The sequence below is a fragment of the Polypterus senegalus genome, chromosome 2, assembly GCF_016835505.1.
Source record: "Polypterus senegalus isolate Bchr_013 chromosome 2, ASM1683550v1, whole genome shotgun sequence".
Lineage (NCBI taxonomy): Eukaryota > Metazoa > Chordata > Cladistia > Polypteriformes > Polypteridae > Polypterus > Polypterus senegalus.
Window position 1 is genome coordinate 290270182 of NC_053155.1, and position 25426 is coordinate 290295607.

Below are 25426 nucleotides of genomic sequence, written 5' to 3' on the forward strand. Positions count from 1 at the left end.
GGGCAGGTTCTGTCTGACAAAGTTCCTAATTTGAAAATAGTGAAAGAAATGTGTAGCTGGAAAGTTAAATTTGGATTTAGGATGCAAATATGTTGTCTATATAAAGATCTGTAAGCAATCTAATCCCAAATCTTTTCCAGATATTAAAAACTGCATATGTTTGCGAGGGTTGAAATAGGTGGCTCTCTTGCAGAGGTGCCACAGATAAAAGATTCTCCATCCTAAAATGCTTTCTACATTGGTTCCATATTCTGAGTGAGTGAAGCACTAATGGATTATTAGTAAAATGGTGATAACTTACATTTGTTGGGGCACAGAGCAGGGAATATAAAGAAGTACTGCAGGATTTTACTTCTGTTGTGGACCAGGCCTTTGTATGTTCATCTATTTGTGTCCAGGTTTTTATAGCTTGTGTGTTTGCTGCCCAGTAATAAAACTGAAAGTTAGGTAGAGCCATGCCACCTTCTGCCTTAGGTCTTTGTAGGGTCGCTCTTTGGAAAAGTGGATGTTTTGAGTTCCAAATAAATGAGGTTATTGTTGAACCTAATTGCTTAAAGAATGATTTATTAATGTATAAGGTAATGCGTCAAGGGTAAATGTTAGGAAGGAATTTGTAAAGAAAAAGTCAAGCAGCACATGGCTAGAGCTAGAATTGTACTAAACAGTAAACATGGAATCAGATATCTTTATGTGTAAATTATGCAGTGTAAATAAATGTAAGGTATTGCACATTGAAGGTAGAAATGTTAAGATATGATTACACAATGGGAGATCTTAAACTTGAAAGTAACCCTTAAGAGAAGAACCTTGGCGATGTAATGTACTCATCACTGTCAACATCTAGACAATGCCATTAAGATCAGTAGCAAAATGTTAGGTTATATAGCATGGGGTGAAGTGTAAAAGTCAAAGGAGGTTATACTGAAGCTGTATAATGCAGTAGTGAGACCTAGTTTTGATCTCTGGGCCCAAAAAAGACACAGAACTCTAGGGAAGAGTGACCAGGCTGAATCCATTATTGCAGGGTATGAGTTATGAGGAAAGATTAAAGGAGTTGAACCTTTTCAGTGTGTGGCACTACTGGAAAATTAGCTAACATCACCAGGAAGCACACTGCATGCAGGGTTTTCTGCCTTATTGTCTCAGAGCATGCCACTGTAACCTAGATTTCGCAGGTTTGTTGCTAAGGACTAGCAATTCCACAGGCATATACTGGACTGGATAGTGCAGTGCTTGTGATTTACAGTAAAAATAAAACTGATGTGAATTATTATAGATTTGCTTAATTAGTACAGTTAATAAATAAAGTACTGAATGAAAGTAGCTTTAAAAGAAAAAGGCTTGTGAGCATGTGAAAATAATGGATTAAAGGAAAACTGTAAGCGTCAGTGGGCAGTTAATACTTAATATTCTTTCTCAGTACTAAATCTGATACAGGCCTTTGCAACTTAAATGGGACCTACATTTGAATGCTTGAATTAAAAAAGTTTAAAAAATTTAACTGCACTGTTTTATGATCTTTACAGTATGTGATCTTTGAGTTATATGCAATCAAATTCAAAATGAATAACACAATAGACTCAGTGGGCCAATAGAAAGAAAGTGAAGTGGCAGATTCAATAAGCATTTGCAGCAGCTGTTCCTAGCCAATTCAACCCAATTGCAATGCATTTGCTCAAAGAAAAGGTGTGCCTCAAGCAGATATTTTTCTGAATATTTACATATATTTTGACACAATTTTACAGCAGCATGGTATCATTTTCTGTAGTATCATACAATTTATGTGTAATTTTGTGTTTTTATTCATCTAGTGGATGGAGAAAAGACCAAATGGTGTATTTTTGTTTCGTAATGAACGAGCAGAAGTAAGAGAAGCTAGAAGACAAGAGGAGAGTCATCAGAAAAATATGGAGGCACTTTTTGCTAGAGTACAAGCTGAATATGAAAAGGATCTTGAATGTATGTAAAGTATTCAGGTTTTTTATATATATATATATATATATATATATATACACACACACATAAATACATATATATATATATACACACGTATATATACATATATACAGTGGTGTGAAAAACTATTTGCCCCCTTCCTGATTTCTTATTCTTTTGCATGTTTGTCACACAAAATGTTTCTGATCATCAAACACATTTAACCATTAGTCAAATATAACACAAGTAAACACAAAATGCAGTTTTTAAATGATGGTTTTATTATTTAGGGAGAAAAAAATCCAAACCTACATGGCCCTGTGTGAAAAAGTAATTGCCCCTTGTTAAAAATAACCTAACTGTGGTGAATCACACCTGAGTTCAATTTCCGTAGCCACCCCAGGCCTGATTACTGCCACACCTGTTTCAATCAAGAAATCACTTAAATAGGAGCTGCCTGACACAGAGAAGTAGACCAAAAGCACCTCAAAAGCTAGACATCATGCCAAGATCCAAAGAAATTCAGGAACAAATGAGAACAGAAATAATTGAGATCTATCAGTCTGGTAAAGGTTATAAAGCCATTTCTAAAGCTTTGGGACTCCAGCGAACCACAGTGAGAGCCATTATCCACAAATGGCAAAAACATGGAACAGTGGTGAACCTTCCCAGGAGTGGCGGGCGAGCAAAATTACCCCAAGAGCGCAGAGCGACTCATCCGAGAGGTCACAAAGACCCCAGGACAACGTCTAAAGAACTGCAGGCCTCACTTGCCTCAATTAAGGTCAGTGTTCACGACTCCACCATAAGAAAGAGACTGGGCAAAACGGCCTGCATGGCAGATTTCCAAGACGCAAACCACTGTTAAGCAAAAAGAACATTAGGGCTCGTCTCAATTTTGCTAAGAAACATCTCAATGATTGCCAAGACTTTTGGGAAAATACCTTGTGGACTGATGAGACAAAAGTTGAACTTTTGGAAGGCAAATGTCCGTTACATCTGGCGTAAAAGGAATACAGCATTTCAGAAAACGAAATCATACCAACAGTAAAATATGGTGGTGGTCTGGGGTTGTTTTGCTGCTTCAGGACCTGGAAGGCTTGCTGTGATAGATGGAACCATGATTTCTACTGTCTACCAAAAAATCCTGAAGGAGAATGTCCGGCCATCTGTTCGCCAACTTAAGCTGAAGCGATCTTGGGTGCTGCAACAGGACAATGACCCAAAACACACCAGCAAATCCACCTCTGAATGGCTGAAGAAAAACAAAATGAAGACTTTGGAGTGGCCTAGTCAAAGTCCTGACCTGAATCCAATTGAGATGCTATGGCATGACCTTAAAAAGGCCGTTCATGCTAGAAAACCCTCAAATAAAGCTGAATTACAACAATTCTGCAAAGATGAGTGGGCCAAAATTCCTCCAGAGTGCTGTAAAAGACTCATTGCAAGTTATCGCAAACGCTTGATTGCAGTTATTGCTGCTAAGGGTGGCCCAACCAGTTATTAGGTTCAGGGGGCAATTACTTTTTCACACAGGGCCATGTAGGTTTGGATTTTTTTCTCCCTAAATAATAAAACCATCATTTAAAACTGCATTTTGTGTTTACTTGTGTTATATTTGACTAATGGTTAAATGTGTTTGATGATCAGAAACATTTTGTGTGACAAACATGCAAAAGAATAAGAAATCAGGAAGGGGGTAAATAGTTTTTCACACCACTGTATGTGTATATATATATTAGTATATTATTATACATATTGTTATCAGCATGTATTAGCCGCTGTTACTATATTATGGTTCAGGTGCCACTTAGTGCATGAGAAAATATGTAATTTGCATCTGAACATTAGTCAAATATTCATATTTTCATGTGAGTGTTACCAGCATGGTTGAAAGTTTACAATTTAGGCAAGTATGAAAAGATCTTCATCATCTTTATCATTTTTAGTTGTGAATCTTTGTAATATATATTGTGTTTGTATACAATATCAGGAGTAGAGTTAAGTGCAAAGCACAATTTGAAAAAAGTGTCTGCATTTAAAAAGTAAAATGTCCCTTAAAACAAAACTTATCAAATAAGGAGGGGAGTGTTTTTTTTTTTAAATGAGAGAGTGCATAAAAATTATTATTTATGATTTCTTCTTACTGTAATCTAGTCTGATTGTATTGTGTATTTCTTTAAGAAATAAAAAATGTGATTTAAAAAAGATTATACAATGTGTGCCAATTATATTATAAAAGGAAGGAAGGAAGGTTGTGCTTTGTAAGGAAGTTACTTTTTCCTGCTTTTTTAGTTTATGGGAATAAAAGATAATGATTAAATGTTGGGGTAGGATGAGAGTGCCACTGGATATATTTAAAGAGCAAACCAGTGCAAAGATAAAAACATATAATAACTATAGGATTCCTTGACTGATCAATGAAAATCAAGTTTATAGCTTGGGAATTCATTGACATACAGTGGTTATTGCTAAATGTTCAAAGCCTCTTTTTTGGTATTTGATGCACTGTATGAATCTCAGAGGTGAAATTGTCTTCAACCATGCAATGCATCAAGCCTAACCAGCAACTAAACAGATGTAAATACATCTGAACAGTGATCTATCAGTAAAGCACCTGAATTATAAGCAAAATCATTTGAATTGTCAAAACACACAGCAATATATATTGTTTTACTTATAAACAGCATCAAAGTATTTGAACTCTTTTAATTCAAAGTGGTATCTCTCATTTTGAAAATTCCTCTATGCTGGGCTAGCATAATTCTATATGTTTTATTGTCTTTTTTTTAGTTGGGGAACTGTCGTAACAAAGAAAACACAAGATACATTCTTTTGCAGTTTACAGGCAGGAAAATGTTTAAGTTTTTCATGGTTCACATTACACAGTGAGGTTGTTGTTTCCACAGATGATTCAGTGGTCAGTTGTCGAAAATATTTTTCACAGTGAATTTTCTTGGTTCACTGGCTACGTTGTCGAAGTTTTCCCTAGAAATTTGCAGTTCAGCCAGCTTAGACTTTTCTTTCCCCAGTGCCTCATGATGCTTTGCAAGGCCTGCATGATATCACAAAGCTGTACCAACCATGTTGGAGGGGATGTCGCTACCTGATTTGGCTTCCAGACCGATTTGATTCCTGCTTGCATACTGTAGGTGTATTCCACTTTGTACTTTATGGTGCTGCTTGATATGCTTTGCGCATGCATGATGCACTACCTGATCGATACTCTAGTTGTATTGGTTATCTGCATATGTTCAAAAAAAAAAGAAAAACTTGCAGTATTTTCATTTGAGGGGTACATTAACTGGCCATAATGAAAAATATTAAAATACCTTGTTATTCTGCATAGATGAATTGCACTTCATGTCTTCACTTCTGGATTAGGAATGTTATGCTCTTCACTATGTAGCACAGATCAGGCAGTAACAGAGACAGCCCCATAGTATACTGTATAACGCTGATCCCTTGCATCACAGGCTCTGTGGATGTTAGATAGTCATAGTGATGGGACCTCAGGGGATGTAAAAAGCAATAAAGAACTCTGAGTATTGTGGACGCGGAGTATAATTTTTACCTCAGTGAAGCACAGTGGGGCAGTGGTTACCAATGCTGCCTCACAAATCAGGTCACATTTGTGACCACAAAACCAGTAATCTGTCCAGCATAATTGACAGATACATCCATAGACCTCAGGTATGCTTAAAGTAGCATTGCACCATCATAATCCACTCAGAAATAATTCCTTTTGTCTTTCCCCATTGATATTCAGTGTTTTCCATGGAGTTTTTCAAAATTCTCAAATATTTTTGTGTTTTTTCTGAACTTGACGTAAAGTGAATTCAGCAGGGCTGGCTCATCAGTAGTTAGTGTATGTCATTTTAGCCCAATTAACAGTTTATGTAGTATGTGTTTTTAGAATCTTCTTCTGGCTCTTAATCTTTGTTCGAACAAAATTTCTTTATCAGATTTTAAGGTTGTTTTTATATAATTATTTTGTTATTAATATCTGTATTCAGAAATAGAGAATTCTCTGGGCTCAGTGTTTTGAACAGGTTAGCAAAAGATACATTTTATATGTACAAAACACATGGCATTTTGAAATTGTTTTTGTTTTTTCTTTTTTATAGTTTATATAATCCTTTTTTGATATTTGTTACTGTTTAAAATTATATTGTTGTTTTCAGTTTTAATACAATTTATAATATATATATATATATATATAAACACTTTGTTGTTAATCGTCTTCAAAGGGGAGCATTTCACATATTAATGCTACTGCTATATTGTAATTTCTTAGTGCCTTTAATGAAGTTTTGGTTTATTTAATAGACAGCTGTTTTTCTCATATATTTGTTTAATATGCCATATAATGAATTGTTTATATTTTTTAACTTCAGTGAAAAATAAAAGTAAAGGAAATTCAAAGGTGAAACTAAATAGACAGCAAATACAGGCATTGCAAGATGGTGCAGAACTTTATGAAGCATTTGAAAGTTCTACAGATCCTGGATTTCTTGAGGTAAAAAATAATGATGGTGTACTCATCCATATATCAATACATATTTATACTCTTAAATAAAAGCTGTAAGCACTTAATATTGTGTAACACATTCTATATATATGAAAATTTCCCTGATTACTGCTAGATTATTTACTTGCTAACCAGTAAATTTAATTTTGCGATGTACTAAAACCAAGCAACTTACTAAAAGGTCCAGGTTATGAACTTATCATAAGTAAAATGTTACTCGTCAGTTTTTTTTTTTAAATGTAATAAAATTAGGCATAGTGAGGACTCAAAGTCCCCTCAGACAGAATTTTGCTTTTGCTGAAACATGGCTGGAACTATTAAGCATGACTAGTCTGCAAAAGCATAATTGGTAAGGGAAAGAAGTTTGCGTCCTTGAAATAATGTAAACTGAGCGGTAGAAATATGTAAGCACCAGAAGAAAGATTAAGTTACCACTGCTGATGTAAATTTAATATTAAAACTTGATTAATTTCAGCTTTAATAAATATTTCTAGTTACAAATATAAACTTGAAAATGTGTGTATGCATTTATGTATTTAACTTTTATGAATAAGATTACTGTATTTGTTTTTAATTTCTCAATAGACATGCCTAAGTGCACAGCAGGTTGCTGCACTGAATAGACATAAACAAGCAGTTAACGATCAGAAGCAAGCTAAACTACAAGAGAAGTTTAAAAAAATATTGGCGTCCTCACAAGAAGAGAATACCTGTACTAAGAGAGATGTTACCCCAGTTTGGAAACTGCACATTGTAGACTACAAAGATCTTGATGCTTCAAAAGGTGACTATAAGAGATTAATAGTAAATGCAATTAAAACAAGTTAATTGTTGCTGTTTATTAAATGGTATCTGTTGTATGCAAATTAGAAAGGTTACCAGATTTTACAAATTGCATTTTAAAGCAGCCATTTACCTTGAGAATAATTAGGTTTGGCATTTTGTACAATTTGATTTTTAATTAAAAAGTTTTGTTTTAGAATGAGAAGCCTTGAAACTGGTAAATTAAAAATTGCAATTTCATTATCTCGAATAATAATTAATTTGAAGCTTTGTACTAAATCAAATTTTTTATAGTTTTATGTTTTATAGTATTAACAGTATTCAGAAATGAGTTCAAGTTTATGGTCTTGCACACGTAGTGTTGAGATTTTTAGTTTAGCTTTTCCCATAGAATAGTATCCATAGTGTAATACCAAAAAAAGAAGTAACTATCACATTAAGTATTTAAAAGTAATTAACATAATATTCGGACTGCTTCAATCAGGACGGTTAGGGCAGATACTGATAACCAATACAGTGTCATTAGAATTAGCCGATTCCAGTACAGATTTTTTTTTCTTTTAATAAACTTTTACACTATGCTTCTGCATAGCCAATTATTCAGTCATGACTCGGTTAATAATGTCCACGGCACATCTGTTGAGATACAATAAATGAAATGACACAGAGGAATGTCCCTGTGTTGCTGGTGCATGGCTGTGTATGGAATGCAGTGATTGCAGGCTCAGTGCCTTATATCCAAAGTCCGCATGGCAAAAATGACATCAGATACAGAGGCGTGCCCCTTAATATAAGTACATCATCTCACATAAAGATGCTCTGGTTGAAACCATATGCCATCATTAAGTGAAACATGGCTGTATAATCATCATGTCCTATGTTACACTTGGTATTTTTCCAATTAGAATAAGCTGTTGAACGTAATGTTTGTTGTTCAGTCATTATCAAATAAAATGTTTTACGAAAATAAATAAAATTAGTCAAAGTAAATACTTTTTCCTAATAAAATGTGTATACAAAGTGCTTATCCATGATCCAAAAAATTCTAAAACCCAACAATGAAATTATGTAATTTCTAATGAAATACTCATAAGATGTTAAGCAAAAAGATATAAGGGTAACAGGCTGAGCAACTTTGTTTTTGTAGTGTTTTATAAGACTAAACCCAATTTAAAATGTGAGCTTCTTTACTAAACAGAAGCTCGAATACTGTCCACACTTGTATACAAGAGATATACATTTTAATTAAATGACAAGATGCTAAACAAAATAATTCAATCTTCTCTCTTTTACACTCTGTGCTGCTCCTCTCTTTTTATAGTACACCCTACAGCAACAGAACTACATTCTCAGTTGCTTAATTACTATAATGCTTTGACTAGAGGCATTATGCTTAGAACAGCAGAAATTAAAAAATTGTTTTTGAGGTTGTCCAATTTGGAGACTCCTAATGAAGACAATTGGATTGAAAATTGGTGGCTGATAGATCAGAACAAGCATACATATATGAATATCTAATAAATGCATTTGTATAAACGTAGTATGTTTTTATCAACACAACTGTGATGTTAATGAGTGACTGTTGAGTAGCCATGTTACCTAAAGGTAAAAACTGACTCCACTGTACATTTATAGAAGCTGATGAGTATAGATTGTCTTTCATCAGATTTCTGAGTAAGTAAAGTTGTGGGTCAGCCTTTTTCATAATGACTGAGATATGTTGTGTGAAAATTGGATCATAAGTGATACTTATTACAGGAATTTTAAAGTTGTGCTTTTTCACAAATTTCCTGCAGTGCATATTCCAACTCCTGCGTCTGTGATTAGCTCCTTGGTTTTGCTGATGTTAAAAGGCAAACCTCATGCTTGTAAGCTGACTCATTATTGTTATTTATCAGGCCAATCATGTTGACAATAGTATTAAAATTAATAAAGTTGTAGCTGTGTCTTTGATACTGGAATTGTAGTATCATATGATGAGCTATAGTCTATAAACAGAACTCTGGCATAGAAAGTTTTTTTTTGTTTTTTTTTATTACACAGATGTGTCAGAACAGTAAGAAGTCCAAGTCGTATGCATAATTTGTGGACCTCTTGTAGTGATAAGGAAGCTATAGGTGATTCAAGTCCTCTGGAATATTATAATTAGTACCGTATGACCTAACACAAATCTCTCAAAACATTTAATTCCTGGGGGGTGAGTGTCCCCAGTAGATTATCATAAATACAGTCCAGTTTTGTTTTATTTGACACAGGGATAATTATTGGCTTTTTAATCTTGTTCATCGAGAGAAGTGTTGATGCTAATGAATTATTATATCATTTATTTTGCAAATGAGCATCTCTATGTTGTGCTGGATCCTGCATGCTTTCTTTTGTACATATAATTAATGAAGTCATGAATATTTACTAACAAGGAGTACTTTTTTAATTAAATGATTTTGTATTTTAGTTTTCTTCACAGATACAAATAATTAGTGACCTTATATTGGGTTCATGTAAGTGAGTTGGGGCTTGTGTCTTTAGCATACGCTTTGATTGCCCCATGTTGCTAGGATAGGCACAGCTTCAACACACTGGATAGGCAAGTTAAAAATTAATTGATTTATAATATTATTTTTACTGTTAAGAACACCTTTCAATGCTATAGCAGAAATTAAATACATATGAATCGTGCTAAATAAATCAGACAGTAAATGAAGAGGTAATGTAATGCTTTTAATTTGGTTGTTGCTTTCTGTTTCATAAATATTTTAACTGCTTTGTTTTTTATATCACGTCTTCACAGCTTGGACTGCTTGGGAAATACATTTGATTTAAATTTAATTGTATGATGTGTAAGCTTTAGCAGCAGTGAGAAGATAGATATTAGGTTTTCATTTTTCTGACATTTTACATGACTGTGAGCACACACTTAGAACAAAGGAAGTTATTGTAATTTAAATGTTAACAATATTTCTTGTAATCTTTTCTGTTAATAACTGAGATGTTGGGTATTGGCTAAAAGTCAAAATGATTGACAGTTGTTAAAGTATTTTCCAGCAGAGGTAATCTAAAGCAATATTATGAAAGTAATCTTTTTAAATAAAATAAAGTAGAACACTAATTTTTTAAAGATCAAACCAGTTGTTATGATTCAATGGGTACTTTTACTATACAGTGGAACCTCGGGTCACGAACGTCTCAGAACACGTACAAATCGGGTTACGACCAAAAAGTTCGCCAAACTTTTGCATCTGTTCACAACCACACACTTGGGTGACGAACAAGCCAGTTTCCCTTCCAGTTCGTACGAACCGATGATTTCTGCACATGTTCAGTCTCTCCCTCTGCATTCGCTGTGAACTCTTTGTGCTCTATTTCGTTTCCCTTCCGGTTCATATGTGCCGGTCATTTACACACGTGTTCAGTCTCTCCACAGTACATTGTTCTCAGTCAGACGTCCATCGCGCAGCGGGACTTTACCTCAAAACTGTAATCTCCTCTCCACCCACTTCCTCCTCACTTCCTTCATGCCAGAACTCGACTCATACAAGGTTAGTTTTCTTGGTTGCTTATGGTTAGCTTTTGTATAAATTACGGATTTTTCAAATGTGCATTTTTTCCCTGTGGTTAAAACTCATTAAAAAAATGTGTTTACAGCGATCGGTTCGTAAGGCTGTAGCGTGAACTCCTACAATGTTAGTTTTCTCTGTTCAAGGTTTTCTCAGTGTTATTCAATGTTTTTACATTTAGTTTACTATTACACTGTGCATTCTATGGTATAATTAACTATTTTTGTGCTTAAAAATCTTTAAAAAATATATATTTACATACAGCTTGTACGGTCCGGAACAGATTAATTGTATTTACATACAATCATATGGGGGAAATTACTACTGACCCAAGGTTCCACTGTATGTGGTTAAGATGGGTTAAATATTTAATGAATACATGAAGAATAGCCCAATGCATAAACTTTTCAAAGTTTATACAGAAGATGATATGAATATTCACTATAAAATGTATGTCTCATCTGTCATTGCAGTGTACATGTTAAATGTCTGGCGTCCAACAGTAGATCTCTGTTCTTTGTTAAAAGAAGGTGGTAGATATAGGATCTACCACTTAGCAGCATCCCAGCCAAAAGGAAGGATGGGAAGTACTTCTGTTCAATTAACAGTGACCAAAAAAACACAGTTTCAGCAACTGCAAGTATGCTTTTTTTTGTTCTGTTATTACCAAAGTAATTAGTACTAGGATGTTATACCGTGTTAGCCATTATGTCCGCTACCTTTGACACTGTTGATCATGAAATATTGCTGATGCGGCTTGAACATCTTGTTGGGCTTAAAGGGGCTGCTCTTAACTCGCTTTCTGGTTGGGGCAAGAAAGTATGACTCTGTTTCTCCTATTTTAGCTTCTTTACACTGGCTGCCTGTCAGTTTTCGAATTAATTTTAAAATCTTGTTGCTAGTTTTTAAATCTCTACATGGGCTTGCTCTTGCCTATTTAACTGAACTGTGTGTTTTACACCAGCCATCCAGAGTGCTTAGATCTTCTGGTCAATTGTCTCTTGTTGTCCCTCGTACCAAGTGTAAAACCAAGGGGGACAGGGCCTTTGCAGCTGCTGCGCCTCGCCTGTGGAACTCTTTACCTCATTACATAAAGGAGACGTCTACAATTGAACAGTTCAAAACAAGATCCAAAACTCATTTCTATTCACTTGCATTCCGTGACCTTCAGTAATAATGATGGTTTCTTCTTTGTGATTATATAACATTATTTCTGTTTATTATGTATCTTATTTTATGTTCATATATTTTATTTATATTTATGCTTTTATGTTAATTGTTTTGTTTTTCTTTTATTCTATTATTGTAAAGCACTTTGGCCACAGCATTACTATGTTGCTTTAAATGTGCTATATAAATAAATTGACATTGATATTATGGATGTACAGTAATGAGAAGTCAAGCAAAATTACACCTTTTATTGGCTAAGAAAAAAGATGCAACATGCAATCTTTCAAGGCAACTCAGGCCCCTTCTTCAGGAAAGTTTCTTGATTACTCATTACATACCAAAGTAATTAAAAAAAGAACACTGAAACAGGTTATATGCAGGCTTTTATAGTCTCTAGGAAATTAATATTAGCATGAAATACAATTTGTTTAAGGTTTACATCTATGTATTTCTTTATTCATTGTTCATTCATAAACCTTTTGATAAAAGTAGCCAGATTTGGCAGGGAAATCTTTTTCTTTCAAATAAAGTCAACAGGTTTCACCCAATGATAAAATTCTGTGATGTCACGAGAAAGAAAAAAATAACTCAAAAAATAAATTTCTCATAACATAGTAAAAATTGTAGTTTATGACTTTGCATATAAGAAAGGCTAAACATTTATGGTTTTCATGAGAAAGTGGCCAGCAGAAAATACTTTCTTTGATAAACAAATACAGCAGTACGACTTGGGTTTGAAAAGTTGCATCTAAAAGAACTTATAGCACTTCTAGAGCACAGCAAATTGGAGTTATTGAGGAGCAAACCCAGCACATCACAAGGAACTCCTATATACTGGCAAAAATTATAGTTAATGGCCTGTCTAAAAGGCCAGGAAACCTTACTTTCTTTGTGTCCTCTTTGTAGCAATCTCTATCTGACAGCAAAGTTTAGAGAAAATCAAATTGCGTGACAGGACAATAATCTTAAGCACCCCAGGAAATCTACCAAAGAAAAGAATCAAGGATTGTATTTTTTTCAAGTCAGAACATATACCGGTCTCCCATTTAGATACTGCAGCAGGAACATCAGAGTGTTTGTGCATCAGTGAATGTCCTCAAACATCAGTGAACTGAAGTAATGAAAGGGATGTAGGTCAGAATTCTTCCAAAGGATTGTTTTTGGGAAATAAAAAAAGTAAAATTACTTATGTCTTGTTTGTGACCTGATTTTTTTTTTTACTTTGTGAAGACTAGATGATTATGTCCCAATGCAAAAGTTTCATAAATTTGAAAGAGGGTGTGCTTTCATTTTTTGTTTCAGTATAAATGAAGATAAATAAAATGTTATTAATCAATTATAATTAGAGATTAAGCAATATTTAATATTTATCCTTGTTTTGTTTCAGGATCTGCATTTTTATAAATGTATAAAGAAAAGAAAAGTTTTGGGTTAAGAAAATGTTTAATTTTAGCATTTTATTTATTTTTCTGTAGACCCTGGTCTTGAAAACATAACTCGCTTAAGACAGTTGTATTTACAGTGATTGAATCATTAAATAAAATTATTCAATAAATAATTAAAATCAATATTTTTTATTACTATATTAAATTATAATTTATCTTTGTACTTTTTGAAAAACACATATTTATTCTTTGGTGCCATCTTTAGAAGTAGGCTTAAAATATTTCCTTGTATCTTAAATTTATAACCGTGTCAGATGAAAATGCCAAGTTTATGCCAGAATCCTTAGCCACACATTGGTAGCTTTGTTGTAAACTACTGCAGCTGTATTGAATGACAACTTTTGTAACCTTGGTGTACAGCTTTTCACATTAGTCAGCAATGTCCAATTCATAAGAGTTAGTAGGCAGCTCAGTAAATAGTAGATTGGTGCATTGTCTCCTGATGTTCAATTAAAACAACCAGCATGCACAGACACTTCATACACTACATCTTATATGTTCATTTTGTCTACAAGGGGTTCAGCCAGTTTTGTACTCTTCACCTCTTTAGCCAGGAAGACCATGTGTTCAGGCTTAGACATACAGTATGTCATTGGGAAAATAAGTTGAGTTGGACTGGGCAGCCAAAATCACTAACTTGCAAAGAAAACAAGTATGCATAAGCTGTAGATTGGGGTTGTTCTGCATGGAATATATATATTAGTTAGGCATGCTACAACAACTTTAGTGGTCACTGGTCAAATTTAATGCTTGCAGAAGTGTATTCTTGTGGTAACACCACTCAAAATGAAAAAAATTAATAGACTGTTTTGTGTAATTCTGGCACTGTTTTTAAACTAGCCCCATTATTCAGGAGAAAATCAAAATTATTTTCAACTTTGTATTTTGTGTGAAACACTTTACAAAAATATTTTTGTAATTTCAAGTATTAATTAACAGTTTATAGTTAAGGGTGCATTCTGATCGCATTTCCAAAGTCTGTCCTCCATCCATCATCAAAATCATCAAACGTAACATCTGCATTAAAAAGTAGACATTTGTGTAATTAAGCATCCTAAACTATGTATGAAAAAATGGTAAATAATTATTGAAATAATGTTTGTATGCTTTGATGTATTTTTTGTCATATTGTTACACTATGTTGTCTACTCCAATTTTACACTGAAGTCACAGATAAACAGAAATCTACTTTTAACAGATGCTCCATTATTTAATAAAAGCTTCCCATATATGACGGATTATTCCAAATAGTTTTTAAAGTAACAAGACATATTTCTTGTAGAAAACTTGTGTTTTCTTTATTTTTCACTTAATATACCCACATTAAGGGGTTAAAATCTATAATTGTTGTGTTTTTCTTCTAGGCAGCACCAGATCACTTGTCTTTACTTTACCAGTGCCGAGAAGCTTTAAACTTTAGATCACTCTCAAACCCTACTTTCCAGCCACCTTGTGAGGAAGTTGACTTAGTTGGGTTGGTAATTTGCATTGAAGGCAAACAAGGTAATTATTATGTAGTGTTGGTTTCTGGGCTTTCTTCATGAAATTAAATATTGAATACCTATTTATTTGTGGCACTGTACTGTATTGGAAATGAAGGGAAGGACAGAAAAATTTTTGGTGTTGAAAATGTGGCAATTATTCTTCATTATTTAATTGATGAGCTTTTTCAACAGTAATAAGACAAAAGGGATTTCCTCAAAATTAGAGAATAGTCTGTCATGTAAAAATCCTTCTGATAATACTGTTTGTGTCCTGCTAGGCAGCTGGAACTGTGTTGGAAAACTTTTAGCAATAATGTGGAATAGGAATCAAGTATTGGATCTTAACCATGTTTGGAGAGGCATGATGAGGCGCAGTAGTAGGCAAAGTGGAGAGAACCATTCTCAAATTGATTCTCTGTTATCCAGATAAACTACTTGTTTCTTAGCAAATTAGTAACTGAAACACTACAGATATAGCAATGTACAGTGATGAAGCATATTTCTTAATGTACTGTAAGTTACCATGTGTGAGAATTGCCTGGCAGTTTTCATCAAAACTGTAAATTTAATCAATCAGTGTTTGCAGATTAATTAAACTGAAGTCCACACAAACATATAAGTTTGATTACATCTGAGCACTGTTTGAAATAATTCAGGCATATATCCATCTGAAGGGACGAAGGATTTTTGTGTGTTTCACTAAAATGCATATGGCAAACCAGAAAGATACAGAATTAATTGATTATTGACAATATTCAACATTTCCCAACACTGCTCTACAAAAAAGGCTTTACAACGTTAGTTTATTGGCTACGAGAGAAAGGAAGCAACTGTTATTTAAATAATGTCACTAGTAATACAAGCATGAAGAAAAGGCAAATAAGATGTGATCCCATCACAAACATTAGAAAAAAAATTAGGTAGCTGAGAAATCTGCAATGTGGCTGGAAGCTAACTTGCAGAACATCATGTTAAATTTAATCTTTTTTTTCTGTCTCAGTTTACACATACAGTATTTCGGAGGCATAATTGCAGAACCATTTTAAAACAAATAATATTAGCAACCTGATGGAAGTGCATTAAGAGCTTATCAGCTGGTTAGGTCTTTATCAAACATTAACCGAGAGAGCAAAAAAAAAGAGATTTGCAACTTCTATGGCACTGCGTTTCCAGCTGTACTATAGAGATACAAATATAACTACTATGAGACTATGGAAGGAATCCGGAAGAAGCAAAGCTGTACCAAGTTGGTTAGTCATGAAAATGAAATTCTGCCCTAATTCTACCCTGTTTAATTTTCTCTGCGCACCACTAATCATTATCAACCAAGCAGAAATACAGTTGCTCAGCACTCACTCAGAATGTGGCATAAACGCAGGAGGCGCACTAAAGCCAAGACACTGCTACTAATTGCACCTTTACAGGACAATCACAAAGTATCCCTAAACTATATAATATTTAACAATGGAAGGCACTTTTGCACTGGGGCCGTTAGAGATTATTATATTGAAAGTGTATGCTGGCATCATTGAATCAACTGCACCTCTAATATAAAATTTCATAAACGCTTTTTTTTTTTTTTAAAAAAAAAACTACATGCCATTTAGGGACTAAAATAAACCTGGACTCATTTCCTAAATTTCCCTTAAAATCAGCTGTGGGAGCTAAACAATCTACCACTAAAGGTACAGATTGTATCTTCACACTTAATCAGCTTTTTCAAAAGAGTATTCCCTTAGAAGGGCTCCATTTTGATATGATACCTTTCAATAAGTGAAGTACTGTTAATGTACTGCCAGAAATTATAAATAATTACATTTATTTGGTCTCTTTAGGAGGTGCTGCAGTTGTTTATCTGTGTGATGAAGAACTGAATTTTGTTGCTCTGAAAACCTGGTCAAGTCTTAACCACTTAGCAGCTGATGATATTATAATGCCAATGACACTACTTGCAGCAAGCAATCTGCACTTTAAGTATAATTCAAGTGTTGCAATTCCTGTTGTATATGGTGGAGACCTTGCTACTTTTTCTGGAAATCCGAAAGAGAAACATCTGCACAGTGCTATAGAACATCTTAAGAAAAATGTACAGGTGAAGTTTTTTTTTTTTCTTTTTTTTCTTTTTTTTTTTTTTATAACAGCCTGTTTAAATGTTTTAATTTTTTTTCTTTGATATTTGTAGGATTCATTTATGGGTTCAGGATTAAATGCAATTTTAAGATTAATAATTGTAATGTTTTTACCTGATAACTCTTTCTAGTATTGAGAAATGCAGTAGCTAAATTTAGTTTTGTTTTATATTTGCCTAATACCCAAAATATTAAGAAAAATCCTGCTAGGCATAATTAATTTACCTGAAAGTTTCAGATTGATTAGAATGTAAAGGGATTATGTTAAGTCATAGATGTAGTAGTATGGATAAATAAATTACTGATGAAACTACAGCATATGCCATTATGTTTAGTTTTTGGGTTGTTATCTGTATGAATAATGTTTCTAATGTACAAGATAATGATATTAACTATAGTGGGAACTATTCAACTACTGGGCCAGGAATAGGGAGGAAACACAAAAACCAATCAGCACTGCACAATTAAATTGCTTGATGTCTACCTGCGAATGTTTACAAAACAACAGGAGATAGGTCTGCAGTGCAACTTATAAATGTAATGTCGTTATTAAGTGAATATTGTTTAATAGTAATAGTAAATCCTGTCAGTGTATGTAGCTGCTGATCTTAGCATTACAAAGTCAGCAATAGTGCTCTGTAACATAAAGTAAAAATTTGGTGGTTTAGTAAAATAGGGATATAAAATAAACTGAAAAGACGGAGCTATAATGCATATTCACATTATGATTTTTTTATTGTAATACAGTTAAATCACAAACATTTTCACAGTAAAATTTTTCCCCAAAACATTAGGATCTTGGACCTTTCCTCTGGGCAGTGAATTTTCAAAATTCTTAGTTGTGTGTGTGTGTGGCTGACAGTGGCATCGCCAAGTTGACAGTAAGCAACAGGAGGCACAGAGAGAGAGCATTATATGGTTGCAGGTGAACAATCCATCCCACTCAGCTGAGAATTGCAACATTAGTATTGCATGTTCACAGAAACAACAGCAACATTTATTTATGTAGCACATTTTCATATAAAACATGTAGCTCAAAGTTCTTTACAGGATGAAGGAAGAGGAAAAAAATAACAAAATATTAAAATAAAATTAGGCTGTACTAATTAACATAGAATAAACGTAAGGTCTGATGGCCAGGGAGGACAGAAAAAAACAAAAAAAAAACTCCAGATGGCTGGAGAAAAAAACAAATTCTGTAGGGGTTCCAGCCCATAAGACCACCCAGACCCCTCCAGGCAATCTACCTACCCTATTTGATCTCAATCAGTCCTCATTGTTTTCAGGCTTCACATGGAAGAATTTGATGATGATGGCCATGTGGACCTCTGGCCTTCAATCCATCAATATAGGGACAGCACAGTGCTTTGATGGGGTGGTGGCAGCGCAGATCCCCACCACAGAAAACCGGAAATTCCTGACATCCACCTCTTCATATAGTATTTTTTAAGTTAATAAAGGTGCCATCGTTGACTCAATGGTATTTTTCTTTGGAGGGCTGCTGCAAATCTCCTCTCTCCAACCTACTCCCCCTAAACAGTCAAGATCACTATACAAGAATTAGAAATGTAGTATGACTAAAATATAAGGTTAAAAAATCAATAAAGAAATGTTGTACAATATATACAAAGAAACATATACAGAATGCATACAGATCCTTCTCAAAGTGGGAGAGGAAGTAAACACTGTTTTTACAGTCTGCAGAGTCATTCTTAACAAACCCATATAATTATACTGTACCAGTTTAAATAGTCTAATTAAGAGACATACAAAACTTGATTTTACTCACAATAAAATCTAAAATTAGTGGGAGAACAAATGCATTACTCACTCACCAACTACATTATCAACTATATAGATTATTATTGCAGATTACATCTTGGAGTATCGACTGTAAAAGTTCTTCTAGCTATGATTCTTGCAGCCATGTTTTGAACTAACTGTAGTAAGTGATTGATTTGAATAGTGTTTTTTTCTGTTAGTAAAAAAAAAATAATGAACTGGTGTTTTAAGATCCTTGCAACATTTCTAGGATTATCATGATACTGGGTAGATTTCACAATGTTATCGATCTTAACAAAGTCTGGAAAACAGCCTCAAAACATCAACACATTCAAAATGAGTTTCTATTTTGTTAATGAATCTCCCTCTTCTGATGCCAAAATACTGACAGTGACAGTGGCCAAGAAGTCAAATTTTGGCCTCATCTGATTCTAGTTTTCTGTTCTAATCAAGCCTGAGTGGCATTTAGCAAATGACAGTTACTTCTGTTTATTTATTATTAATGGAATTCCTCTGGAGACCAATTTAAATAGCTTAATGTCATGAATGTATCGTAAAATTGTTAATTTTAAGACTTGGTAAGCCTGAAATGTATCTAAACAATCCACTTCTCCAATTGGCCTTTTTTTTATATATTTCTAAGGATAAATTTATATTTCACAATCCTTTTGTAGTACCCGTAATCAAATAAAAGCACATAGTTTTCTGTTTTTTTTATATATATATATATATATATATATATATATATATATATATATATATATATATATATATATATAAAGTCTAGTCATCTCTATTTGCAAACAGATAGAAAAAATGATGTTAATTTTAATGACACCCAAAGTGAGCGGGTTTACTAGGGTAAGGTATATAACCAACAACTTCATGCCAAATAGCTACTGTTATTTTAATCATATAAAGTGAAAGATCACCAGTTTTCAACTTAGTTCCAGTCTTACTGCCGTGAAACAAACATAACCTGAGAAATGCTTATTACCACCCCCTGTTCAGCTACAGGGTTTATAAGAATTTTGCCTTGCTCTGTGACGCTAATTTAAAAAATAGATGTATGTATTTTGTACGGTTCACTGCTTGTTTTGATCTTCAGAAATACTGGTGTTAAAATGATAACATCAAGAACCATCCTTAAGTGTATATAATATTTTTGAGAACAGATTCTGACAGGTACCCTTTGCATTTTGCTTACATGTCAAACATTTCTGTATTTGAAGATTTTTGCCTTCATGTGTGCTATATGGTGTTTCACTCACCAATAAAAAGAGACCAGACTCATGTGAAGTTTATATCAGACATACTGTTTCTGTTTTGTATTTGATTGTTGTTATTAAATGTCAATATAAGAAATTGTGTCTAATGTACTAAATTAATTTTGTTAATAGAACATTCAAGATTTCTGCAAAGAAGCTGAAAAAAAACTCAACAAGTTGAAAGCAAATACGGCAGGGTATTTGCAGCCAAAAGAATGTTATACTCATTCAAAACAAAATATGGATAAGACAAACCAAGTAAGTTGCATGTCTGATTTGACAATTCCTTTTGTTTACTTTGTGTATGCAGTCATATTAAAACCTTTCCAGAAATTAAAAAGATGTATGATTTGGATATGGCAGAGACTGGTGTATTGAAGAGACTAAAAATGCCTCTTATACTTATTTTAGGGCTTATCTGTGTGTCACTCCAGGTTTACTTTTTTCACAAGTATGAAAACTTCCAAACTAGAATTGGCTGAATTTAGTCAACCTCTCTCATGCAGTCCTGATGGGGAAGGAGTATGTTTAAATGTGAATGTTCAACACGCCTAGGTCTTTTCATGTTTCTTAACAACAAGTTAAGCTTGACTGTATTAGAATCGTCAAGAGAATATCCTAAGGAAAATCTTTTCTGCAGGTCCGAACAGTGGCTGACAACTTGCTGAGTTCATTAAAAAATAAGCTTTAGTCTTAGAAGTCTACTTTAAACCACTAATGTGAAAAAGACCATCGTTTGAAAGATGAAATGTTTGTGAAAATCCCGAGCATTGCACAGTGAATAGCAGCTAAGGCAGCATTAGGATATAAAAAATAGGAATGGGAGGATAGCTACCTTTTCCATAATCACACATGGATGTCCAATCAGAGTGTTAGAGAACTTTAGTCAGAAACAAAGCCAGAGGTCATTACCAGGAAATCCTGTACACATACATATTACGTAAGTTGTGTGCACCTGAACTCGGTGTCTGGTAAAGTAGGATGCACTCTTCACTGATACAGGCATGCGGGGAGGATAAACTAAACCACATTTTTTCGAAAGAACAAAAAAAAAAACGAAATTTAGTAAATAAAGAAAACACATTGAATGAGGAGGTGTGTCCAAACTTTTGGCCTGTACTGTGTGTGTGTGTATGTATATGTGTATATGTGATATATATATATATATATATATATATATATATATATATATATGTGTGTGTGAATGTATGTATATGTATGTATATATATATATATATATATATATATATATATATATATATATATATATATATATATATATATATATAAACTGCTCAAAAAAATTAAATGAACACTTTGAAAACACATCAGATCTCAATGGGAAAAAGAAATCCTCCTGGATATCTATACTGATATAGACTGGGTAATGTGTTAGGAACGAAAGGATGCCACATCGTTTGATGGAAATGAAAATGATCAACCTACAGAGCCCTGAATTCAAAGACGCCCCAAAAATCAGAGTGAAAAAATTATGTGGCAGGCTAGTCCATTTTGCCAAAATTTAATTGCAGCACTTTGTATGGCCCCTGTGTTCTTGTATACATGCCTGACAACATCGGTGCATGCTTCTAATGAGATGACAGATGGTGTTGTGGGGGATCTCCTCCCAGATCTGGACCAGGGCATCACTGAGCTCCTGGACAGTCTGAGGTGCAACCTGGTGGCATTGGATGGACCAAAACATAATTTCCCAGTGGTGTTCTATTGGATTTAGGTCAGGAAAGTGTGGTGGCCAGTCAATGGTATCAATTCCTTCATCCTCCAGGAACTGCCTGCATACTCTCACCACATGAGGCCAGGAATTGTCGTGCACCAGGAGCCACTGTACCAGCATAGGGTCTGACAATGGGTCCAAGGATTTCATCCTGATACCTGATGGCAGCCAAGGTGCCTTTGTCAAGCCTGTAGCGGTCTGTGTGACCCTCCATGGATATGCCTCCCCAGACAATCATTAACCCACCACCAAACTGCTCATGCTGAATGATGTTACAGGCAGCATAATGTTCTCCATGGCTTCTCCAGACCCTTTCACTTCTGTCACGTGCTCAGGGTGAACCTGCTCTCATCTGTAAAAAGCACAGGGCACCAGTGGTGCATCTGCCAATTCTAATATTCTATGGCGAATGCCAATCAAGCTGCATGCTGCTGGGCAGTGAGCTCAGGGCCCATTAGAGGACATGGGGCCCTTGGGTCACCCTCATGAAGTCTTTCTGGTTGTTTGGTCAGAGACATTCACACCAGTGGCCTGCTTTAGGTCATTTTGTAGGGCTCTGGCAGTGCTCATCCTGTTCCTCCTTGCCCAAAGGAGCAGATACTGGTCCTGCTGATGGGTTATGGACCTTCTATGGCCCTCTCCAGCTCTCCTAGAGGAACTGCTTGTCTCCTAGAATCTCCTTCATGCCCTTGAGACTGTGCAGGGAGACACAGCAAACCTTCTGGCAATGACACGTATTGATGTGCCATCCTGGAGAAGTTGGACTACCTGTGCAACCTCTGTAGGGTCCAGGTATTGCCTCATGCTACCAGTAGTGACACTGACTGTAGCCAAATGCAAAACTAGTGAAGAAACAGTCAGAAAAGATGAGGAGGGAAAAATGTCAGTGGCCTCCACCTGTTAAACCATTCCTGTTTTGGGGGTCATCTCATTGTTGCCCCTCTAGTGCATCTGTTGTTAATTTCATTAACACCACAGCAGCTGAAACTGATTAACAACCCCCTCTGCTACTTTACTGACCAGATTAATATACCATAAGTTTCATTGACTTTATGCTATACTATGATTAAAAAGTGTTCCTTTAATTCTTTTGAGCAGTATATGTGAATGTATGTATGTATATGTATATATATATGTGTGTGTGAATGTATGTATGTGTGTATATATATATATATATATATATATATATATATATATATATATATATATATATATATATATATATATATATATATATATATATATATATATATATATATATATATATATATATATATATATATATATATATATATATATATATATATATATATATATACAGATACAGTGATCCCTCGCTATATCGAGATTCGACTTTCGCGGCTTCACTCCATCGCGGATTTTAAATGTAAGCATATCTAAATATATATCACAGATTTTTCGCTGGTTCATGGATTTCTCGGACAATGGGTCTTTAATTTATGGTACACGCTTCCTCAGTTTGTTTGCTCAGTTGATTTCATACAAGGGACGCTATTGGCAGAAGGCTGAGAAGCTACCCAATCAGAGCACGTATTACGTATTAAATAAAACTCCACAATGATATATGATCTGTTTTCTGCGCGGTGCTTTGCACACTTCAAAGCTCTAACAGCCCGTATTGATTTTTGATTGTTTGCTTTTCTCTGCCTCTCTCACTCTCGCTGACATTCTCTGCTCCTGCTGGAGGGGGTGTGAGCAGAGGGGCTGTTTGCACAGTGGCTGTTTGCTTAGAAGATACGGACGCTCCTCTAAAAAATGCTGAAAAGACTACCTTCACATTGATCCCTTCATTACGGTGGCTTTATTGTGGTGCTTCGTTTACTTAAAAGCCCAACAACCCTATTGATTTTTGTTTACTTTTCTCTCCCTCTCTGACATTCTCTGCTCCTGACGGCACTTCTTTGAAGAGGAAGATATGTTTGCATTCTTTTAATTGTGAGAAAGAACTGTCATCTTTGTCTTGTCGTGGAGCACAGTTTAAACTTTAGACTAAAGGGTGTTATTTCATGTCTATAGGGCTCTAGTAATGTTAAAAAAACGTATTTAGAAGGTCGTAAACAGGTTTTCTATGCTCTAACTGCGAAAATATTAGATTTATAAATAAAGAATCCTACTTCGTGGAAATTCATTTATCTGTCTGGAGCGGGTTTACTGTATAACTATGAGGAGAATATTTATAAACAGTGTGGGAGAGTTTCTAAGGGCTTAAAATATATAAAAATAACCATACAAACATATGGTTTCTACTTCGAGGATTTTCACCTATCGCGGGGGGGTCTGGAACGCAACCCCCGCGATCGAGGAGGGATTACTGTATGTGTATATGTAGATATGTATATATGTTTATATATATGTGTGTGTGTGTGTGTGTGTGTGTATATATATATATATATATATATATATATATATATATATATGACAGCAACACTCATAACAATGACAAAACAATTACATTGACAATCATGTTACGTTATTTTTAAAATGTTTCCTTTTCTTTTTCATAACTTCTTTAACACACTACTTCGCCGCAGTGATGCGCGGGTATTTTGCTAGTTATTTAATAAATGACTCTTTACAAGGTAATCAAGTGTGATGCATACTTTTGTGTTTGCTGCAGCACAAAACAGTTTTTGGTTAGTTTTATCTTTTCCTTTATTGTTTCAGTTTATAAATTAGATTAATGTGATTTTGTTCAGAAATACATATTTACATGTCTATTTATTGTCTGCTTTCAGACTTCCTTGATTTTTTCAGGAAATAACTTTCAAATGGCACACTGCAATATCGAGCAAGCTGTAACACCTGCTAAAAGAAAAGCAGTTGAAGATGAAGAAAGTGATAGAAAAAGTATAAAAAAGAAAAAAGCACTTGACTTTTTGTCTCGTATTCCATCTCCACCTCCACTCACTCCTCTGAAGAACATTGTCTCTGATTCTCTAAAGAAAGGTTTTCATCCTCCCAGAAAACAGACTTTCACACCAGAAACAAGAAAAGAAGAAACTTCTCACAAATCTCAAGTTGTTTTGTGCAACACGCCTGTGAGCTCAAATCATTTTCCAGAAGATCAGTGGGTGAATGATGAAGAACTTGCAATGATTAACACTCAGGCTTTACTTGGTTGTTTGCAAGAGGATGTAAAAAAATAGTAGTACCTGACAGTATTTTAGAGATTACATTTGGAAAACTAATTGATGTCGTAGGCACTTCAGTGTCTATAACTTAATGCAAGAACTAAAAGTGAATATCCTTTGACACTAAGATTTTTAAGTAAAGGTGAGTAAAGAGCTACTGTACTTTTTGACGTGTATTGAATAACACTGTTCAGTATTTCTTATAAATTATATTGTATATTTTGTTAAAACCAAAGTTTTTGTAATTTTTGTAAAATATTAAAATTTATATATTATACATTTATAATTTCAATCTCTGTTTTTTTAACATTTATGCTAAAAAGACATTTATACTGTGGTCATCTGCAGTAAGAAAATATCTATTGCAAATATGAGTGTTTTGTAATTTTAACTTGATCCAGTTTTTAATTTTCTATAAATAAGTATAACACTGCATAGAAAAGTTATTTAATCTCAAA

The 25426-nt window shown here is 34.2% G+C and overlaps 1 protein-coding gene across 2 annotated transcripts in view; it reads left to right on the plus strand.

Moving 5' to 3' along the window:
• The window catches only part of brca2 (BRCA2 DNA repair associated), a 66003-nt gene extending 40833 nt beyond the window's left edge, over nt 1-25170 (plus strand). The window contains exons 19-26 of one of the 2 annotated variants that reach the window (XM_039745750.1): nt 1812-1959; nt 6333-6454; nt 7052-7250; nt 11277-11443; nt 14783-14921; nt 16738-16994; nt 20214-20339; nt 24573-25170. In XM_039745750.1, the coding sequence (XP_039601684.1) occupies nt 1812-1959; nt 6333-6454; nt 7052-7250; nt 11277-11443; nt 14783-14921; nt 16738-16994; nt 20214-20339; nt 24573-24983 (1569 nt within the window). In that variant the 3' untranslated portion in view covers nt 24984-25170. Of the gene's footprint in view, nt 1-1811; nt 1960-4967; nt 5084-6332; nt 6455-7051; nt 7251-11276; nt 11444-14782; nt 14922-16737; nt 16995-20213; nt 20340-24572 lie in introns of those variants that run through there. The other variant, XM_039745751.1, reaches the window with a different exon arrangement.
• The last annotated feature ends 256 nt before the right edge of the window (nt 25171-25426 follow it).